The sequence below is a fragment of the Colossoma macropomum genome, unplaced genomic scaffold (assembly GCF_904425465.1).
Source record: "Colossoma macropomum unplaced genomic scaffold, Colossoma_macropomum, whole genome shotgun sequence".
NCBI lineage: Eukaryota > Metazoa > Chordata > Actinopteri > Characiformes > Serrasalmidae > Colossoma > Colossoma macropomum.
The window spans coordinates 23,343,109-23,364,790 of NW_023494789.1; the positions used below are offsets into that span (position 1 = coordinate 23,343,109).

At 40.8% G+C, this 21,682-nt stretch overlaps 2 protein-coding genes across 3 annotated transcripts in view; one reads left to right on the forward strand and one right to left on the reverse strand.

Annotated features, from left to right (window-relative positions):
* Positions 1-1,482: 1,482 nt before the first annotated feature.
* Positions 1,483-21,682, reverse strand: part of usp43a (ubiquitin specific peptidase 43a) — a 60,730-nt gene continuing 40,530 nt past the window's right edge. For both annotated transcript variants that reach the window (XM_036570598.1, XM_036570599.1), the window contains 4 exons: positions 11,715-12,042; positions 6,844-7,002; positions 4,375-4,533; positions 1,483-2,889 (listed from right to left, as the gene is read on the reverse strand). In XM_036570598.1, coding sequence (XP_036426491.1) covers positions 1,733-2,889; positions 4,375-4,533; positions 6,844-7,002; positions 11,715-12,042 — 1,803 coding nt within the window. In that variant the 3' untranslated portion in view covers positions 1,483-1,732. The remainder of the gene's footprint in view (positions 2,890-4,374; positions 4,534-6,843; positions 7,003-11,714; positions 12,043-21,682) is intronic.
* On the forward strand, positions 12,807-20,287 carry LOC118808140. The gene is made up of 5 exons (XM_036570600.1): positions 12,807-13,022; positions 14,694-14,769; positions 17,412-17,738; positions 18,750-19,073; positions 19,551-20,287. Exons 2-5 carry the CDS (start codon positions 14,700-14,702, stop codon positions 19,952-19,954), a joined length of 1,125 nt encoding a protein of 374 aa, XP_036426493.1. The 5' UTR covers positions 12,807-13,022; positions 14,694-14,699; the 3' UTR covers positions 19,955-20,287.

Here is a 21,682-nt window from a genome sequence, read left to right on the forward strand (position 1 = left end):
TTTTCCATTTTTTTCCCCATCATCAACATTCCATATAAAACTCAGAAGACACGTGTAGGTTCACTACAGGTGTTGGATAGTAAATAAAATGTCTATATTTGTGTTGTAGTCATGGCGACCCCTGGTTCCCATCACCACCACTGTAAAGACATCTGAACCATTTCACACCAAACCACTCTGAATCACTCTGATTACATCTCACACACTGAGTTATGGAGCAATTTGATGGATGGAATGTAAGCCAGGACTAATTGCAAATTACATTAATAAAAATGCAATGTAATTTTTATATCATTTAAAGAACTGATTACTTCAGAACTACTTCTGATCCTCTGTTTTCCTCCTGCTCCTCCTTTAATAAATCCAGTAGTCAAATGCAGATCTTGTCTGTCCCAATTTTGCATCATAAGTCACAGTAACCTAGTTACTAGGCAGTTTATATGGCAACGCTCAGTATATTAAGAATTAACAGATGATTATAGAGATTGTCTAATTAATTAAAGAATTTAATACACTGCAAAAATGGTTTATTGGCAAGTAAAATTGTCTTCAATCTAGTCAATATATCTAATAATACTCATTTTTGTAAAACTCGTTGTAAACTTCTAATAAGATTATTTAACTTATGTCTAGACGTTTCTTACTTGTTTTGAGTAATGTTATTAAGCAAAATTATTTCACTATAGTGGCAGATAATTTTGATAAAATATCTGCCAATATATTGAGATAAATGTACTTGATAAAATTACATTAAACAAGTAAAAACATCTAGAAAGAAGTTTATAATTGTATAATATTCATGCAACCATCTCAAAATGAGAAATATTAGATATTTAGACTATATTTAAGATGATTTGTTAATATATCATTTTTTGCAGTGTAAATCTTACAAAAAGTAATAGTAATCTGATTACGTCTATTTTTAAAAGTGTTCTTCTCTGATTAAAAGTACTTGATTGTCATAATCCAGATTACATGTAGTCCATTGCTACCCAGCACAGCTCCGTCTCAGTTACTGAGAGGCACTTGATAAGAACTGCACCAATAAATAGAGAGATATTCACTCTATTGTTATAACTCTGTTGTCAGTTGTTCAGCACTACTGCAGGTGTGTAATACAGCACTGCGATTCCAGCTACCTGCAATAGCAACACTTTGTTTTCTCAGCTCTATAAAAACTCTACCATCTCCATTTTTAACTGCCTTGATTTACATAAATTGAAAGCTTACTCTATTATTTATGCCCTCTGGGCATGAAGCTAAAAAAAACACAAAAATTCTGAACACCTTCGAGTTTTCTGGTAATTGGGCCAAAACGGAGGGAAACACAGCTGTGCCTCCGCTCTTCTGGAATGCTGCTGGTTCTTTGGAGGTTTTTAGATGTTTATTTTTTGGGTAGTGATGTCGTGTGTGCTCTGCTGAGGATTTTCATATTAGATTTTCCCCAAAGTTGCTCACATTAGCTACAGCACTGGTTCCAAATCCTGGTGCAGGAAGACCTGTCCTTCGCCCACTAATCAGGGTTGTAGTCTGAGAAACGTACCTTTAGTTCAAGTCTCGCGTCATCTAATACATCTCCAAGGAGATGCAATGCTAGAAAGTGCCCAGCACTGCAGTTAACAACAGTGGAAGAAAGAAACAAGGCCGTCAACAAGGCATCGCTGGGATTTGAACTAGCAACCTCCTGTAAAACTTTTGATTCTGTTTGGTGTCCCTGTGTTTGGTTCCTGTCCTAGAAGCTGGACTCAGGCACGGCTCTCCTCCTGCCCAGTGTGGAGCTGCTGCTGTATCGGTTTTGTGTTCTCTGCAGAGTTCCATGTGGGTTCTTCTCTCCAGTGGAGTTCCTCGGGACCCCAGGCATGCCATTCCTCTGCAGAGACATTGCCCTCTGCAGGTTCCCTCCGGTCCTGCGAGGGATGCTGGAGGAGCTTTGTGAACGTTTGATATCAACTGGTCGGCCGTTGGCCACCTCGTCTCCCAGTTGTGTCCTGAAGCCATTGGTCATCCCACTTGAAGCCGTGCCATAACTCCTGGAAGGCAGGGAAAGTCGGGAAGTGCTTCTTTCACCAGGCCCGCCATCCTCTACCAGTTCATCCTGGCCAGATCCTCGTTGTGGGTCTCTCTTCAGGAAGCCGCCCTTCAGGAAGGCCATGATGCCATCCTGAGGCCTGGCGTCACCTCTTCTGCTTTCCAACTCTTCCAGCAGCAGCGTGTCTCCTGTTGTTGTCCTGCTTTTCCTCAGGAGGGACCCTCCTGCACCTGGGATGCCCATGCTGGAGCTCCTCTGGTTCTGGGGGTTTTCGGATTTTGCTTGATCCTGTTTGGACCTCCTGGTGCTCCTTCGGCTCAGGGTACCATCCTCTTTCTGCCCAGTTCTCTGTCCTGTCACGGTTTTGGACTCTGGCCGTTGCTGTCCCTCAGCCACCCGTGGGGAGTCGTTGGGACCTTTTTGACCCTCTGGGGTTTTTTGGCCCTCTGGAGCTTTTTGACCTTCTGGAGCTTTTTGGTACCTTAGGGGTTCCTTCTTGGAGGATGAGTTCACCAAAGCAGCAATGGGGTCAATGGTGATCCGAGGTCTCCTACCAGACTCCAGGTACTCCACTAGCTGGGCTGGAGCGTTCGAGGCAGTCGGGGCAGCAGAGGCAGTCGGGGTAGTAGAGGCAGTTGGGGCAGTAGGAGTGTCTTGGCCAGAAGGGGCACCTGGGGCAGTAGAACCATCTGGGGCGGTAGGGGCAGGGGCAGGTTTGCGTTTATCTTTGGAGCCGAAGGACCATCTGAGTGGAAACAACTTACTCGTGTTCTCTTTTGGTTTGGCGGGGCTTCTCATGCTTACACTGCGTCCCTGCAGCCCTCTGATAAACGGCCTCCTCTCAAAACCTCCTAATGAGACTGAAAGACAGAGACCCTACACGGTAAAACATTTCTGCATCAAAGTTCTACATCATTTTCTCTGTACTGTGTAACTATAATAATGAAAATGCTGAAATCATTCTGTAAAGCAACAGCAATAAACTGTAAATGTGAAAAATGATACCTTTCTGTTAACAGTAAATTCAGAGATACATCAGCTGCTAAAATTAAGGAAAATGTTTACAGTAGCTATGAAGCTGATATATTTGCGAATAGTTGTTTTTGCTGTTTACTGCAAAAAATGGCATCTTGTCAAGTGAAATGATCTTAAATCTATGATGTATCTAATATACTGGCAGATAACTTTGCTGGTTTCAAGCACATTTCTTAACACAAGCAATATAATCTGGCAATATTATATTTAAATGACTTTAAATAAGTACAAAAAGTCTAGAAATATGGTAAATAATCTTAAATTAAGCTTACAACAATCTCAACAGGAGAAATATTAGATTTATTGATTATATTTAAGATAATTATACTTGACAAGATATCATTTTTTGCAGTGTGCATGTAAACTACAAGGGATTTTCACTGTAATTGCATTTGCAGGGCCACACTGCTGTTTAATAGTTCACTACAGGCAACTTTATGTTGATGACCAGTGTGTGAGTGGAGCAGAACAGCAGACATTTTCTCTACTTGCTGTAATCAGCTCCGCTCTGGATTTTCTATTTTTCACTCCTCGTTCACATCAGTGAAATTGCTCCGCTCTGCACCCACTCCACCTGATACATTCTTGAGATATTTTATGTCTTGAATGTATGGGCAAGATATTATACACTTTATTCATATTCTTTATTTCATAAATTATATAAATTATGGAAATTAATGAACGAAAAACTGGTTAAACATTCTGTGCTACACAAGCTTTTTTTGTAAGGTTTAGCCTGGAAGCGACGGCCCAATCACAAGCCAGAAATCTGCTGAGGGTAAACAAACGTGCTTTGAAAACCACCTTCTTTAACATTCTGGCAGCAAAATGGATGACATGAGACTGACTGTGTTTGATGTCTGTAGATCTGTGTTGCGATCAGTGTGAGTTTTCAGTATGTAGTTCTGCTGAACAGCTCAGCACAGACGCTGTGTATGAACTGCTGTTGTTTGTGAGCTGTGAAGTCACTGCTGCATCACTTGTGTCACACAGAGGCAGTCAGTATGGAATAAAAGGAGCGTCGTGCTCACTGGACGGAGTGATACCAGAGCTGTTTTGGAGCAGGAGAGGACACTGACGCTCCGACTTTCTGAAAAGCCGCTCCGTGCTTCGTGCAAAATTACGTCGCTCTGCTCCCGCTCCACACTGCTGACATGCTCTGGTTGATGACTAGATAAAAACTACATAAAAAGCTCAATTAAAAGATAACTGTCAAGCCTACACTACATTTTAAATAAAGGATTCTTAGCTCTGTCTCCCTCTTTTCTGAAAGCAGAAAATCCCTGAGGTTTTGGGAAAGGGCAGCTTACCCTGATCATCCTTCTGAGCTTCATCCTGGAAGACAGGTGAGTCAGGTGGGTCAGGGATGGAGGGAAGAGCGGTGGACGCACGGGACACCATACTGCCTCTCTTACTGTCTCCATTCAGACGGATGAGCCAGTGATCTGACACAGATGAACTGGTCGAACCTGCAATCACAATACAGAAATGGAAATATTCAAACATTAACATGAATTAAACATCCTAATCAATTTTAGAATTAACTGATAAAGTTAATGGGTGAATACTGTAGTGTTTAGCGATGTGCATTTAATAGCAGTGCACCTTTAGTAGTGGTTAAAGTGTCTGTTGTGTTGCTGTAATGCTGTAATGTGATTAATGTAATATAGTGTAATATTGTGATGTCAGAGCTGTTTCGTGACGTGTCTGAGATTACATTAACGTTAGGTAAAACAGTTAAGGTTATAGTTAGTTACTTCGCCAACCACACTGCTAAAAATATTGCAGCAAGAATGTCTACTTCTTCATTTTCAAATTGCTTTAAGTCTATTCTAAGATTATTCAACTTATTTTAGACATTTTTAAGTAATTGAAACTTTAATTGGCAGATAATTTTGCTTGTTTCTAGCACGTTTCTTAAAATACATAAGGTTATCTGCCAGCATAGTGAGATAAAGCTGCTTAAACAAGTAAAAAAATCTAAAAATAATCTTCCAATATACTGACAGCAATCTGAAAATGAGAAATATTGGACATATTCCTTAGATATTAAATTTCACTTGTCAAGATATCATTTTTTTGCAGTGCATGTTAGCTGCTATAAATATTGCTTCAAAATAAAATGGTTAAGTTTAAGAATGAGGTTAGCTAAACTCCCAACTATGTTAGTTAGTTAGCTAGTTAGCTAGCTAACAAACACTGAAAGAGTGATATATCCAAGATTATACAATTTTGTAATATTTAAATAATGGATTTGTGGATTGGTTCTCTGAAACAATTTATTAATATGAGATATCACCAGCTCTTCAGCTAGACAGCTAACTTAGATAGCATGCTAGCTTACTAGCTAACTTCTGCCAGAGTTGGGGAATTTGTGAAAAGCAGACACTACAATGGAAAAATGTGTAGTTCAATGCACACATGATATTACACGTGATGCAGAATATGCACCAAAATGAAAAACAAAGCCTCTATTACATTGTTTTCTTGTCTCTTGACCTCTTTACTGAAAAACAATATATAATTGTTATTATTTCTCTCTCCATGTTCGCCACGGTGCTTCCTCAATAACGCTTTTGGGAAACACAGTCCTGGTTGAGTCTCATTCTGCAGGGTTCGATTGTCACGGCAGCTGTCGGCCAACCACGGTAGCACGGGGATTGTGTGGTGCGCTGTAATTTGCAGAATCCAAATCCTCCTCAAACCAGGGGAGTGGGCTTGTGTCTGGGGTATCGATCGTTATTTCTTGCGCACAGGTGCCAGACATTTAGCCGGCCTGCTGAACATCGGCTGTCACGCTTATACAGGCTTTACTGATGCCGAGGTTAGGCCCAATCTTTACATGACAAGTGACAAGTGTGACAGATGTGACCATGTAGGGACAGACAAAAATAGACTGAACAGCATGTTCTAGGTATAAACTCACACCACCTGCACTGTACTGAATATAATAGCATACAACACAGCAGCAGTGAAACTACATAATACAGCAACATAGCGGTACATAACTTGTATGTTTGTGCAGTGCTTTTTTTTTTTTACGGTAGCTAACAAAGGCCTGCATTGGCTAGCATAGTTCTGAGAGATGGGGGAGAGTGAGGATCATCCTACCCTCCCAGTAAAACAGAGAGAGGTGAGGGACAATTACGTTCTCTTGGACTCCTGCAAAAGGGATCGAATTTTTTGATCGAAAATTTTTATTGCCTGACCATTGGCCAAGCACAGTTTCTCAACCACTGGGCTGTGGACCACAAGTGGGCTGCAAAGGACCCTTTGGTGGCCCTTAAACTAATACTAGGGGGCAGAGAGCCGTAAAGGGCAGGTGATGTTATAAAAATCAATGGAAAAATAGCAACATAATAACATTGAATAACATTAAAAAATGAATACTGTTTTCAGTATTAACACAAACCTTGCCACAATGGTGCACAAAGGCAGCTTTGTCAATTTTTTTTACCTCTTGCCTCTAAAGACACACTAGACCCATCTCCAAAGTGTTGTAAAAATATCTACTTAATTTGCCATGATTTTTTCTTATTTCTGGTATAAATATGTTTATGTTGGCCTAATCTGTTAATATTTCATATTCACTGAAGCATCATATAAATAGCTGTGTTTTTGTTTTTCTGTGGGATGATAAACAGGTGGGCCTTGAGGTGGAAAAGGTTGAGAAGCCCTAGCTTAGAGGGTGGCGCTACCCAGGAGCCCCCTGATTATTGTTGATTATTGCTATTGTGAGATATGACTGTATGTAAAACTGTGTTGTGTTTCGCTCTTACCCCTGACAGAGCTGTTAGCGGACCATGGCGGGATGGCGTTCCTGCGCTGGTAGAACAGGATGTACGCTCCCTTCGTACAGAGCTCCTCCTCCGGAACCAGATCCACACTGCTGTCATCATAACTGTACCACTGACCGTCCACTGAGTTCCTACAGTACGCTACACACAAACACACACACACACACACACACACACACACAGTTCCATATACATTTCTTATTTGGGATTTGTTCTTAGGTAAGAACAGAATCTACACACACTCAAGAGCACAAAGGTGAGAACAGTTCTGCGCTTTAAGAACATGTCATGAATCTGACGTGGACTTTTTCCTCACAGACTTTTTCTCAAGAACACATTTAACACACAGCGGCTGCATCTCTTGTACCCTGCAGAGTGTAACTTAAAACCCACCAGAAGCTGAAACTGATTTAAAATGCACACAAACATAAATGTCCGAAAGAGAGTGTAAAAAACCACAACAAATTAATTATAAAATAATCTCTACATCTAACAAATCATATATAAACTCATACCTCTTGCGAATGCTCTTACTGTCCTTGTGAAATGAGTCTTTTCATGAATAGCTATCAGTGTCTGTTTACAGAGATCTCTTTTTGAGATGCATGTTTGTCCTCCTTCAGGTTTAGAATGGTCAGCATTACCACTGAGTGAGCCACACTCCTCTGTCCTTGTCCTACTCTGTGTGCCTGTGTTTTCTTTGGTTGCCAGCTATTCAGCTCTAGGATCAATACACATTCATAAGATGATTTGTTTTCAAATCTTTTTCCACAGCTGTGGTACATTTTGGACGGTGTGTGTGTGTGCCCGTGTGTGTGTGTGCTCAGTTGTAAGTATGCATCAGTTTTTGTTTGTTTTGTGTTTTTTGTGTGTATGTTTTGATGTTTTCCAGATGGCTGAGAAGTTTGCCATCATATCCACTGAGAGCAATTTTCCACCTGTAGCTTGGAGGCTTTTTGGGTGGGCCATTTAGGTGATGCTGCGTTGCAGCTTTGATGTGGCCTGGGCTGGCTGCTTGAGTGCTCTAGCTCACTGCCTAAGCAAGCCTACATCACAGCTACGTGGCTGCCTGGGCCAGCCGTGTGGATGATGCTGCACTGCAGCTATGAGGCTGCCTGGACTGGTGGTGTTCGGCTGCAGGAAAACACTACCCCTCTATGGCTGAGGACATTTTCAGCCATCGAGGCTTCCTGGGCCAGCAGCCTGCGTGATGCACCATAGTTGTGGAGTGGGACTAGGGACTTTTTCCGGGTTTGCTGAGTGACTCTATACTGTATACTGTGGGGACTGTGGAAATTCCTATTGTTTTCAGACTCTTCTGAGCAGTTTCACCACCGCAGCTTTTCTCAAGCTTTGCGCAAGGACTGGAGGGTATTTTGCCCCGCTTCAGTTTTATGGAGCCTCATGCGGCTTTTATAAAACAGCTGCCAACATAAAATATGATAAAATAAACTATTTTTCAGGAAATAATTTAAGTTATTATCAATAATAATCGACATAAAGAAGTATTCCACCAAGAAATTTAGTTTCTTTAGATTATAGTATCATTGCCAAGCAACCATGCACCGCTGAATAAGGAGAACATTTGGCCTGTCGCTGTATACTGCGGTCATTTCATAATCTTTTAAAATTTTTGTCATATAACAATGAACATATGATAACACAGCACTGTTTAGTGAAAAAACATTTGCATTATAAGTACTTTTTGGTCACCAGATTACCACAGCAAGTCTTACTTAGCACCAATCCAGCGGCGCCCCCCTTGTGCTGGGGCTGAATCTAAAATGGCTCCCTGCTCCCTACATTGTGCACTACGTAGGAATTTAAATACGGGATCCTGCAGCACAACAGTGCAAAATATAGCTAAAAAATTGTCATTTGGGACTCAGTCACATCCATACTCCATAAATTATGCATTATTTGGCTGTAGAGGCTACAACTTCTAAACTTCCATAGCTAGCGCACTACTTAGGGAATACAAAGCTGGGATTCAGCCTGGGTTTGATGCTACTTCTGCCATTTAGCCTGTTGGCTAGCTGAGCAGCCTAGTTCTAGTTAAGAAAATAAGCTCTCTTGAACAAAAATGGGTTCTTACTTCATCAATATACTCTGTAGTTCCTGTGAGCAGCATGAGAGTCAAAGATTATTCCATTATTCCAACAGCACAAGGGTTTTATTGTGGTGTAGTAATATACAATTCAGTTGCTGTTAGGTGGTCATAGGTGTGAGTATATTGTGGATTTTACAACGGCTTCGAACGCAAATTAAAAATGTAAAATTTCAGTTTTTAAACAAATTTTCACTAATAAAATGTAGAATTTTATGCAATGTATACATTGAATTCCTGTGTAAAATCCATTGTAAATTGAGAAACAGGATTAAAGTCTAAAACTTGTTGCACTAAACCTACTCTTCACACACAGGAGGGGTTAATTTATAATCCTCGTCATGTTACTGCTACGCAACGTGCTCTTAACGCCACAGTAAATTTATGTTTGTTTTATGAATCTGGCTCAGTATATGTGTAAATTTGAAGTGGGTATCAGTACAAACCCAAAACTGAATACAAGTTTCCTCTCACTGTTCAGACGTATAGATTACTTACATATGCACCAGTGTGCACGCTCATCCTAACACACTTCAGTCTTCTAATTAGAGCCCGACTACAGAAGGTTTAACAAATTTACAGCAAAGTGTTTCTTGGTTTGACTAAACCTCTGAACAGCTTGATGGAGAAATCTGTTCACTGAGCTCCGTCTGTTAGAGACGTGTTTACAACCCAGTAAACAAGGAGTTTATTTCCTGTCCTTTTGTTAAGTTCAAGTTTCTACAAACAAAACTGTTAAAAGATAATGTACGCCCCACACTGCCCACAGTGTCTCCGAACAAATGGCCATCTCACCTGCTCATTAAGCATTCACACTGCATCAGCTACACAAATCGCCACTGTTTACAAAGCTGGAGCTTCTTCTGAGCTCTGTGTCCTCTGTGGGTGTGCAAACCATTAACGCTCATTCTGACAAATTTAGTCGTGAGTCTCTAATTAGAAGGTAATGTTCAGTTTTTGTACAGATGCTTTAGCACAATTACGAGCCAAACTTTGTTTTAAAAACTCTTAACTCTAAAAACTAATTAAGAAACATTATTTTCTAAAGCAAACTGTTCAGAAATTAACAAAGCTATAAAACAGATGAGTGACAACCTAAATAAATGAGTGGAGAAACACAACGAGTGCAGATGCTTCCACACAGGTGTGCTGCATGATCTGGTTAAGCACTTAACATCCTAGCATGCTCTGTGTCAGGTATAAAAATTCTAGGCAGGACCAGCTGAGCTCAATTTAGGATCAAGATGATCAAGAGGAAAAGTTTAGTTTTAGCGCTGGAGCTACAAGGCTAATGTAGGTAATGGAAGCTTACACCCCGCCAATTAGCGTGGCGCCAACCACATGCCTAAATCATCTCACGCTCACCTCAAACGTGTGGAGCTGTTCAGTAATCTCATATAGATTTCATTACGTAGTTTCTAACACTGTATAATTCACTGTTGTCTATACAGTGCACAAAAGCACGGACAAAAATCATGCTTGGAGGTATCTGCTACCAGTCCAGTTAGCGCCATGCTAACATGGCTGCAGTACTAAAACTAAAGAAGCAAATTTGAGACACAAAACATGTCTTGGCTAATCAATTAGATTTTTTTTTTTAATCTCTGATATGTTCTGACGGTTTTAAACTCTGCAACTATTACAGTACTACTCTTGATTGGTTATAATGTTTAGGACGGAAACAAATGGAATAAAATTGGCCAATCAGGAATTATTTTTCTCTGTGGTATCTAGGTTGACACAGCTAAGTGAGCTTTCCTATTGGCGAGGACTTCAGGAGCTGAAGAGAAGACCTAACGCGAATTACGAAGTAACAAAGGAATCAGCCAATCACACTTCTGTTTCAAGTGATCTGATTATAAGTGGTCAGAGAGACATACAGCTGTTCATACCTGCCATCACCATGTGTCTTGAATAGTAATAATAATAATATAATATTAATCATAATTTAAATGGAAGAGACTTAGGCCCAATCCTATTTCAACCCTTGCCTTCACCACTTAGCACTTAGCCCACCGTTTTGCATCTTCACATCCAGGGGTAGGGTGTCCTGATTGTTGTTGAGATAGATAACAGAGTGTTATAAAAAAAAAAAGAAAAACTGGCAAGATGGCTGCACAAGTGACCAAAGTAACCCACAAATGTGAGAATTTTCTCTATTATAGTATTATCGCTAACAGTATGGTAATGTCTCAGTAGCTAGCTAGCTAAATTTCCTATTCAACCTACCCTTCCCATTTCCCCCCCTTTGAAGGAATATTGTGCCCTAAATTTAATTAAAGCCCAACAGCGAGATTGCTGAACTTTACCCTCCTCTGCTTTCCAGATGTTTCTTAAAAGTGAGCTCTGAGTTAGACTGTCTAATAGAAGGTGAACTGAGCTTCGAAACTGAGCTTCGGTTTCGAAGCAGAATAACAGAAAGAGTATCTCCATGTTTTCTGTATTTTACGAAAGTTAATTAATACAACTTGTAAATAAATAGTAGCGGAAGCGAAAAATGAAGCTACACAACCGCTTTTGTCTCTGCTGTAAAGACGCAGCTGATTAAACCCGTCCTTCATTGCTGTCAAGGATGCATTGAGATGTTTAAGCGTTCAAACTCTGAATGGTATGTGGTCATATGCGTCCCTGACCACCTCCGAAGGTGGTTTGAATGATCAGATCAGCTTGTATCTCTAACCTCATTTACACCTGCACTTAGCGCTGGCCACTGATGACCAGATCACTACTTTTAAGGCATGTATACCTGTGTAGTGTCCACCGTGCATCCCTCCGTGGTGGTTACACACAGCATAGAGGTCATACAGAAAGTCCAAGTCTCCGTGTGTCCATGTCGGGGGCCAGGAGGTGAGGTTTCGCACACTGTGACTGCGTTTCGCCACATGGGGCGCCATGTCCAGCCCACTCATGGGGAATCTGACCAACGTGGAGAGCTTGTTCCTACGGTCAGCCACCTGGCGGAATCGCTTCAGGTGCAGAATGAGAATGTCCGGCAGAGTCCAGAGGCTCAGCTTCAGCATGCCCTGCTGCAGCTGCTTACAGTGAGGACACCTCCACGCATCGTCTGGAGCCAACTGCACACATACACACACACACACACACACACACATAGCTTATTAACACAGTTGGCTTTAAGGGATTGAGACAACAAACTGGCCTAGCTAGCGTCTAACAAAACAGCACAGAGAAAGATTTAAGACGAACAATCGATAATTTAGAGATGAATGGACTTATCTGTGTTTATAATCACTCCAGCTGGTTTCCTGATACGTTTAATCTGCAATGAGAAACTGTCAAACACTAAAAAAATCGTGAAGCTTCTCGTTTGCCAGTGTCTCGTTCAAATTTTTCTGTTCCACCTTAAATGGTGCCTCAGGCAAGAGATGTTTCTGCTGCACCATTTAAGGTGGAACAGAAAAATTAGAACAGGAAGATGTGAGAAAAGTGGCTATAGCTGAGCTAAAGCTTAAAGCAGAGCAAAGTAAGTCTGTGCTTTTGTTTATACTGCATTTTGTTATTCTATATTAGCATATTAGCACATACTGAGACATATTTATAGCCAAGATGGTAAAACGGACATAAAATGTTGTGGCTCCCAAGATGGCTTGAATTTTGTTGTGGCTCTTCTTAACATTTGGGTTGCGAACCCTGGTTTAGACAGAAAAATGCTTCAGACCCTTTTTTTTGGTCTAAAAAATTATACTTGTGAATGGGCCTTAACACTAACATCGACATATGCCAGTTAGATAAACATCACCCAATCCTAGTATAAGATTGTAAAAAGTTTGGGTCCCACTGATCTGGAGTAAGCCTAGAGCCCAAGAATGCCTAAAATAGCCCCAACCATCATCATTTAATCCAGTGGCTTTAAATGCATTATGTATTGAGCCAGACATGTTAAAGCAGGAAGACCACTGAGTGTGCAGAGCAGAAGTGTGGTTAGACTTTTTCCTTTCGTAGACTGACATTAAAACTGCGCTCAGTCAAACGGAAACTGTGTAACAGTGACCTCTGTGCTGGCTCTCTTCGCTCAAGTGTGTTCAAGTGTGCATCAGTAAGTACTGACATTTTAACATGCTTTTAGTCACTTATGGGTAAATTCTTTTTTTCTTTTTTGGGTTATTTATTTATTTATTCATTTATTTCCTCTTAATTTATGCCTAGACTTTATTTGTGTTTTTGATTCGGCCATACCAGCCACAAATCTGCAGACATTGCTAACGCACACTTTCATTAACTCGCAGTTTGTGCACAGTCTGTAAAATAGTTTGTGAAATACAGTGGTGCAGTTCTGAAAAAAGGAAATAACCCACTTTTACATAAACTACTTCAACTAATCTCCTAGTACATAATGAAAATGTGAAAATGAAAGCAGGAAAAACCCTGGACATGTATACACACAGACATATACATTTACACACACACTCACACCTATGTTTTACCAATTTATCATGTCTTGGATTGTGGAAGGAAACTTGAGCACCCAGAGGAAACCAACATGAGGAAAATATGCAAAGATTCACAAAGAGAGGACCCTGGTCACCCAGCTAGAGAATCAAACCCAGGCACGCCAGGTTATAAAAGTGTGTAAAAAAAATTTTGAGACTTAGCATTTTTAAGGAGTTAAACAAAAGAGCTGCTGGTGTTCTCAGAACAATGGACCGACCACTTCAACTCTTCTAAGCGTAATGGTCTTCTCCAATAAACCGTTTCTTCTTTGAAAGTGTCCAAAATAAGAGCTTCAATTTGGTTATCTGGGCTTTAAGTGAGAAGTGAGGCCTGATTTGGTTGAGGATCCATATGGTTATTTATTTATGTATTTTTTATGTCATCCGAAGTTCTTTTAAAAATCTTCACCAACGCGAAAATTCACCATACGCTGAATGTTTTTTGAGTCTGAAAAATGAATAACTTGTACTTAATAGAAGTTTTGACTGGAAATGAATTAAATGAGGGGTGTTCTCTGACTGTACACAGTACTATAGGATGAATAATCATAAACGAAGCAGGTTCTGTTCTTTGCTGCTGTTTCTATCTGCACATTATTTCCACATGCTGTTCTTTATGGATCCATTTCTTATGTAAAAGGCCATGAAAAACATGTCATTGGTGGAAATTAATTCTGAAATTTAATGCAAGACAATGATCAAGCTGTGTTTTTCATCTCTTTCCCTTGATTTTTATTTTGCACTTCACATTATACCATTGGCAAAATCTTAAATGAGAATATCTGTTTCATTTTGATTCTGATGTAAGAATATTGTAAGATTATTTAACTTATTACTAGATTTATTTTTGTCATTTTAAGTAAATTTGTCAAGTAAAATTGTCTTTTTTCCATTGGAGCAAAAAAGGAAAATTATCTGCATTATTTCTTGAAATAAGCAGTGCAGTTCTTCAAGATTTTTTTCAAATCCAGATGAAGCAGAGAGAGTCTGAGCTCTGCTTAACGTAAATGTGTAAAGCACAGTGTGTAAAGCACTAAATAAAAAATAATAATTGTACTCTAGCATTATGTAAATGTGACCTTAGTGTTTTTGCTGACCCAGTGGGTCTGCTCTTTATCAAACCTTCATCAAACTCAAGGTAATATTTCAATACGTATTACATATTGCGAAAATGTAATTCAATTGTAAAGTGATATACCTTAGTAAGCATTGTGTTATTTTGACATCTTCCTCAACCCTACATTACTCTAATGACCTGTGCTTAACTTCTCTCTTAGGGAAACATGGCTTCAGTGATTCTGCTGATCCTCTATGTAATATTTACATCTGTATGTTTTGGAACATCAGCAAAATGTAAGAAGCAAAATGTTATTCTGCACTCACTTGACTTCTTCAGTCATTTTATACAATATTTAGTTCCAACTATTGAATCTAATTGGTTAATAAGTGTTCTGCCTGTGTTGTTATATGTGAAAACATATGACAGGCTGTGATGTTACTTATGTAATAAAACACCTGAGGTTGTGTGTTACGGTAAATAATATCACAACTGGAATTTGATTGTGGTAGATAGCTCTGCACAGCGTATAGTCCTGTGTTGCGTTAAGTCCTGCATTGTATATAGTGCTGAATCATGTACAGTCCTGCATTGTGTATAGTTTTGTATTGCATACAGTTCTGCACTGTGTATAGCCCTGCACTGCATATAGTCCTGCACTATGTATAGTCCTGCACTATGTATAGTTCTGCATTGCGTATAGACCTGCACTGTGTATAGTTCTGCACTGTGTATAGTCCTGCACTATGTATAGTCCTGCACTGTGTATAGTCCTGCACTGTGTATAGCCCTGCACTGCGTATAGTCTTGCACTGTGTGTAAGCCTGCATTGCGTATAGTCCTGCACTGCGTTTGGCCCTGCACTGTGTATAGTCCTGCACTGTGTATAGTCCTGCACTGCGTATAGCCCTGCACTGTGTATAGTCCTGCACTGTGTATAGTCTTGCACTGTGTGTAAGCCTGCATTGCGTATAGTCCTGCACTGCGTTTAGCCCTGCACTGTGTATAGTCCTGCACTGTGTATAGCCCTGCACTGTGTATAGTCCTGCACTGCATATAGTCTTGCACTGTGTGTAAGCCTGTCTTGTGTATATTCCTGCATTGGGTATAGTCTTGCACTGTGTTTAGTCCTGCACTGTGTATAGTCCTGCATTGGGTATAGTCCTGCATCGTGTTTAGTCCTGCATCGTGTATAGTCCTGCACTGCATATAGCCCTGTACTGTGTATAGTCCTGTACTGTGTATAGCCCTGCACTGTGTATAGCCCTGCACTGTGTATAGTCCTGCATTACGTGTAGTCCTGAAATGTGTATAGTCCTGCACTGCGTATAGTCTTGCACTGTGTGTAAGCCTGCATTGTGTATATTCCTGCATTGCGTATAGTCCTGCACTGCGTTTGGCCCTGCACTGTGTATAGCCCTGCACTGTGTATAGCCCTGCACTATGTATAGTTCTGCATTGTGTATAGCCCTGCACTGCATATAGTCCTGCACTATGTATAGTTCTGCATTGTGTATAGTTCTGCATTGCGTATAGACCTGCACTGTGTATAGTCCTGCACTGTGTATAGTCCTGCATTATGTATAGTCCTGCTTCGTGTTTAGTCCTGCACTGTGTATAGTCCTGCACTGTGTATAGTCCTGCACTGCGTATAGTCTTGCACTGTGTGTAAGCCTGCATTGCGTATAGTCCTGCACTGCGTTTAGCCCTGCACTGTGTATAGTCCTGCACTGTGTATAGCCCTGCACTGTGTATAGTCCTGCACTGCATATAGTCTTGCACTGTGTGTAAGCCTGTATTGTGTATATTCCTGCATTGGGTATAGTCTTGCACTGTGTTTAGTCCTGCACTGTGTATAGTCCTGCATTGGGTATAGTCCTGCATCGTGTTTAGTCCTGCATCGTGTATAGTCCTGCACTGCATATAGCCCTGTACTGTGTATAGTCCTGTACTGTGTATAGCCCTGCACTGTGTATAGCCCTGCACTGTGTATAGTCCTGCATTACGTGTAGTCCTGAACTGTGTATAGTCCTGCACTGCGTATAGTCTTGCACTGTGTGTAAGCCTGCATTGTGTATATTCCTGCATTGCGTATAGTCCTGCACTGCGTTTGGCCCTGCACTGTGTATAGCCCTGCACTGTGTATAGTCCTGCACTGCATATAGTCTTACACTGTGTGTAAGCCTGCATTGTGTATATTCCTGCATTGCGTATAGTCCTGCATTGCGTTTGGCCCTGCACTGTGTATAGTCCTGCACTGTGTATAGCCCTGCACTGCGTATAGTCCTGCACTGTGTATAGTCCTGCACTGCGTATAGTCTTGCACTGTGTGTAAGCCTGCACTGCGTATAGTCCTGCACTGCGTTTAGCCCTGCACTGTGTATAGTCCTGCACTGTGTATAGCCCTGCACTGTGTATAGCCCTGCACTGTGTATAGTCCTGCACTGCATATAGTCTTGCACTGTGTGTTAGCCTGCATTGTGTATATTCCTGCATTGGGTATAGTCTTGCACTGTGTTTAGTTCTGCACTGTGTATAGTCCTGCATTGGGTATAGTCCTGCATCGTGTTTAGTCCTGCATCGTGTATAGTCCTGCACTGCATATAGCCCTGTACTGTGTATAGTCCTGTACTGTGTATAGCCCTGCACTGTGTATAGCCCTGCACTGTGTATAGTCCTGCATTACGTGTAGTCCTGAACTGTGTATAGTCCAGCACATATAGTCCTGCATTGCGTATAGGCCTGCATGTATAGTCCTGCATTGCATATTGTCCTGCAATGCGTATACTCCTGCACTGAGTATAGTCCTGCATTGCTCATAAATTTATTAGGCCATATCCAGACCAGTCTCAGACTGGTCTGATCAGTTTGCTTGCTCATCATTCTTAGAATTTTACTCTTGGTGCAGTTCTGTTTAACATGTTTTCTTCTCATTCAGCAGCGCAGATCAGTATGGAATGCCAGCCTGCAGTTGGAGTCGTTGGGCGGACCACGAAGATCTCCTGCTCTTTCAAGACGAATTTTGGAGCAGATCAGAAAATTATTATTTCTGCAGTGTCTGTAACTAAGAGAGGAGAAACAGAACCACTGTTCTGGTTTAAAGATAATACAGTTTACGGAGATGATCGATTTAAACTTCTGTCTAAAAATGATCCATCTTTCCTGCTCAGTAACACTGCTGTCTCTGATGAAGGCCTGTATGATTACACTATTGTAACCAATCGTGGCATTATAGAAGACGGAACATTCAGGATCAGCGTTACAGGTGAGAGTTGGCCTTGTTGGTCTTTATTTCATCTCGTTTATTTGGGACACATCAGTAAGGGTTGAGGGCTGAGTGGAAAATGCCCTCTGTTCAGCATTCATGCTCAGAGTCACTTTCTGTTTTTGTTTGACTTGACAACTGAATCCTTTTGTGATTTGCAAAATAAAAAATATCCACATTCTTTTTCATGTTGAACTCTAACAACACTGCATTGCATACAGTTCTGCATTGTGCATAGCCCTGCACTGCGTATAGTCCTGCACTGCGTACAGACCTGCACTATGTATAGTCCTGCATCATGTATAGTCCTGCACTGCGTATAGCCCTGCACTGTGTACAGTCCTGCACTGCGTATAGTTTTGCACTTTGTGTAAGCCTGTATTGTGTATATTCCTGCATTGGGTATAGTCCTGCACTGCGTTTAGCCCTGCACTGTGTATAGTCCTGCACTGTGTATAGCCCTGCACTGTGTATAGTCCTGCACTGCATATAGTGTTGCACTGTGTGTAAGCCTGCATTGTGTATTTTCCTGCATTGGGTATAGTCCTGCACTGCATATAGCCCTGCACTGTGTATAGTCCTACACTGTGTTTAGCCCTGCACTGTGTATAGTCCTGCACTGTGTATAGCCCTGCACTGTGTATAGCCCTGCACTGTGTATAAGCCTGCATTGTGTATATTCCTGCATTGGGTATAGTCTTGCACTATGTATAGTCCTGCATTGCGTATAGTCCTGCACTGTGTATAGTCCTGCATTGAGTGTAGTCCTGCACTGTGTATAGTCCAGCACATATAGTCCTGCATTGTGTTAAGGCCTGCATGTAAAGTCCTGCATTGCATATTTTCCTGCATTGCGTATACTCCTGCACTGCGTATAGTCCTGCATTGCTCATAAATTTATTAGGCCATATCCAGACCAGTCTCAGACTGGTCTGATCAGTTTGCTTGCTCATCATTCTTAGAATTTTACTCTTGGTGCAGTTCTGTTTAACATGTTTTCTTCTCATTCAGCAGCGCTGATTAGTATGGAATGCCAGCCTGCAGTTGGAGTCGTTGGGCAGACCACGAAGATCTCCTGCCCTATCAAGACAAATTTTGGAGCAGATCAGAAAATTATTATTTCTGCAGTGTCTGTAACTAAGAGAGGAGAAACAGAACCACTGTTATGGTTTAAGAATAATACAGTTTACGGAGATGATCGATTTAAACTTCTTTCTATAAATGATCCATCTTTACTGCTCAGTAACACTGCTGTCTCTGATGAAGGCCTGTATGATTACACTGTTGTAACCAATCGTGGCATTATAGAAGAAACATTCAGGATCAGCGTTACAGGTGAGAGTTGGCCTTGTTGGTCTTTATTTCATCTCGTTTATTTGGGACACATCAGTAAGGGTTGAGGGCTGAGTGGAAAATGCCCTCTGTTCAGCATTCAAGCTCAGAGTCACTTTCTGTTTTTGTTTGACTTGACAACTGAATCCTTTTGTGATTTGCGAAATAAAAAATATCCACATTCTTTTTCATGTTGAACTCTAAAAACACTGCATTTTAACAAGGACTGCATATGTCTTTTTTTTAATTGTTTGTAATACTGATATCACAGATGTCTTGGGTTAAAAACGGGTTATGATCAATCAAAGCATTCACATAACGGTAAATAATTTTGGTCAAAATAATGCAGGCCAGTCTTTAACCTTGTTCCATTAAAGTGCTTAGCAGTTAGCAGTGTATGCTATTCTGTCTATATCCTACAGCAACACTTTGGCACAAACAATGGGGCCAATTTAAAATTTGTGTTTTTTCTCTGTTTAGCCAAATACAACCCGCCATCCATCAGCACATGGCCAGTAAAGATTTTAGATGGTGGCCCTGCTGACCTTTACTGCAACGCTAGTGGTGGCTATCCAGCAGGAGCAATTCACTGGTTTGACAGCACCAACACCAACTGGACAAAGAGCACCACACTGGAGATCACAGAGAGAGAGGACAAACTGTTGAAAATGTCTAGCAAACTGACCGTCACCAACATCGACTTGAGCTGGGCGCCCTTCAGGTGTGTCATTCTCAACAGCAAATTCATCAAAGAAGAAGAGACCATGATTCACCTGACGAGGATAGATGGCTGTTCTTGCTGCTCTTCCCAAAAATTGTGTGCCATCCAGTTTTGTACTGAGGATGGCGAATATGGCAAAAACAACAACCATCACAATACTTGAGATTTTCACAATCACTTCACAGAGACTTCTGTAATTCAATTTTTATGACGTTTGTGATCAAAAGTTTGCAGACAGCAGCATTTCTTCAAAAATCAAGGGCATTAGTAGAGGTCAGGTGATCAGTTCTGGATCACTCTAACTCATCCCAAAGGTATTGGAGGGAGCTCCATCACTCAACACCTCTAGTCCACTGGGCTCCAGAGCGTCCCATTCTATTGGTCAATGTTTTTCTATGGAGATTATACAAAGTGAACACCTGTAGTAGCAATAGGTGACCTTAAAATTGCTGCATTCACTCACTGAATACATTTGGACATCTCAAGTTTAAAGAAGTTTAAAACAGACCTTCAGTTTTGCTTTTTAAAACTATTTTGCTGAACATCAATTTACATATTATTACTCCCATTTTTTAAAATAAATGTTTATTGTAAGCTTTTATTTGTCCTTGTTTGATTCTTTATTTGTAGTTGTTCTCAAATGCTGTGTTTGAATTTGTTTCTTTCTCTGTAAAACGCTTTGAGCTAAATGGTAACGTATGGATAGGTCTATACAAATATTTTTTTTAAACCAATTTACTTATTTATGTATTAGTAATATATTATTTCTAAGTTTTAGAAAAAATTACAAGGATAAATACTTTCTCATCTGAATGTTTGCAAAACCTTGTCAAATCAACTTGGTCGTCCTGCTGTCAGTGCTGTGGCCCCTTTAAGAAAATGTGCTGACATTTATTAACTTCTTAAACCACATTAGAGGTGTGAATAGAAAGCAGTGGTATGAACGCTGGAGTGCAAATCCACAAACCCACTACTGCAGGTGTCAGAGACAGCGTGGCAGTTTCTGATAAAGTCTGCATTTAGACCGGAATCAATAACAGCTAATTTTAGATTTGGGGAACATTTGAGTCAGAATAACAGTAAGAGCTCAAATTCAGAGGAAATTGCTCAAAATGGTAAAATGGTAGTTTTTGCTAAAAATGTGCATATATATATAAAGATTTCTCAGTGAGGCTTCTTGACAGCTACACATCCTTTCAGACCCATAGTGCTGAGTTGTCTTCTCACAGTGGAAGGATGGACAGAAACACCTGTCTGAAGCAGCTTGATTTTTTCCTCTCGTTCTGTTTATCTGATTGGGGCAGGTTTAGTGTCTACCAGGTCTTCCAGGTGGTTGTTTGGAGTCACATTTTCTCTGTAGCCTTTAATCAGTTTTTGAACTCCAGTTTTATCTTTGTCCTTCCTTATACAATCTTATAACTAATGTCCTCACAAATACCTCCTCAAGAATGAATAACTTGTACTCTATGGCTGACTTAATCGGCAAATGCGCATGACCGTGCATGTGGCCCTCTGGGGTCTACAAACTCACCCATCAAATTCGATGTTTCTATATGTGTTTGTGTATCTTTGTGATAATCCAGCACAGAAACAGTTCAAACATTTCCTGAATCTGTAGAGTCGCCCTTTCTATTCTATCTTATCACAAGATCGTACGTGACTCACATTCGGAGTTATGAGGCTGTGAAGAGGAGCTGAGATACACGTCATCTGCCTCTCACCATGTGGAACTGGTGGATTCGTGTGTCCATCTACATTCTGTGTGAAACTGACAAATGGACACTCAGGAAATCACTAAGGACTGACCATCACGCCGGAAACCCTTCATTCTTCATTCAGTCCACATCAGAGACACATGTGAAATGGCTGCAGAGAGTTTACAGCTGCTGAA

Coding starts and splice junctions, on each gene's coding strand:
- LOC118808140 (XM_036570600.1), top strand. CDS start 14,700: ATGGCTTCAGTGATTCTGCTGATCCTCTATGTAATATTTACATCTGTA. Junction 14,770..17,411: donor TTTTGGAACATCAGCAAAAT/GTAAGAAGCAAA, acceptor CTTCTCATTCAG/CAGCGCAGATCAGTATGGAA. Junction 19,074..19,550: donor ATTCAGGATCAGCGTTACAG/GTGAGAGTTGGC, acceptor TTCTCTGTTTAG/CCAAATACAACCCGCCATCC.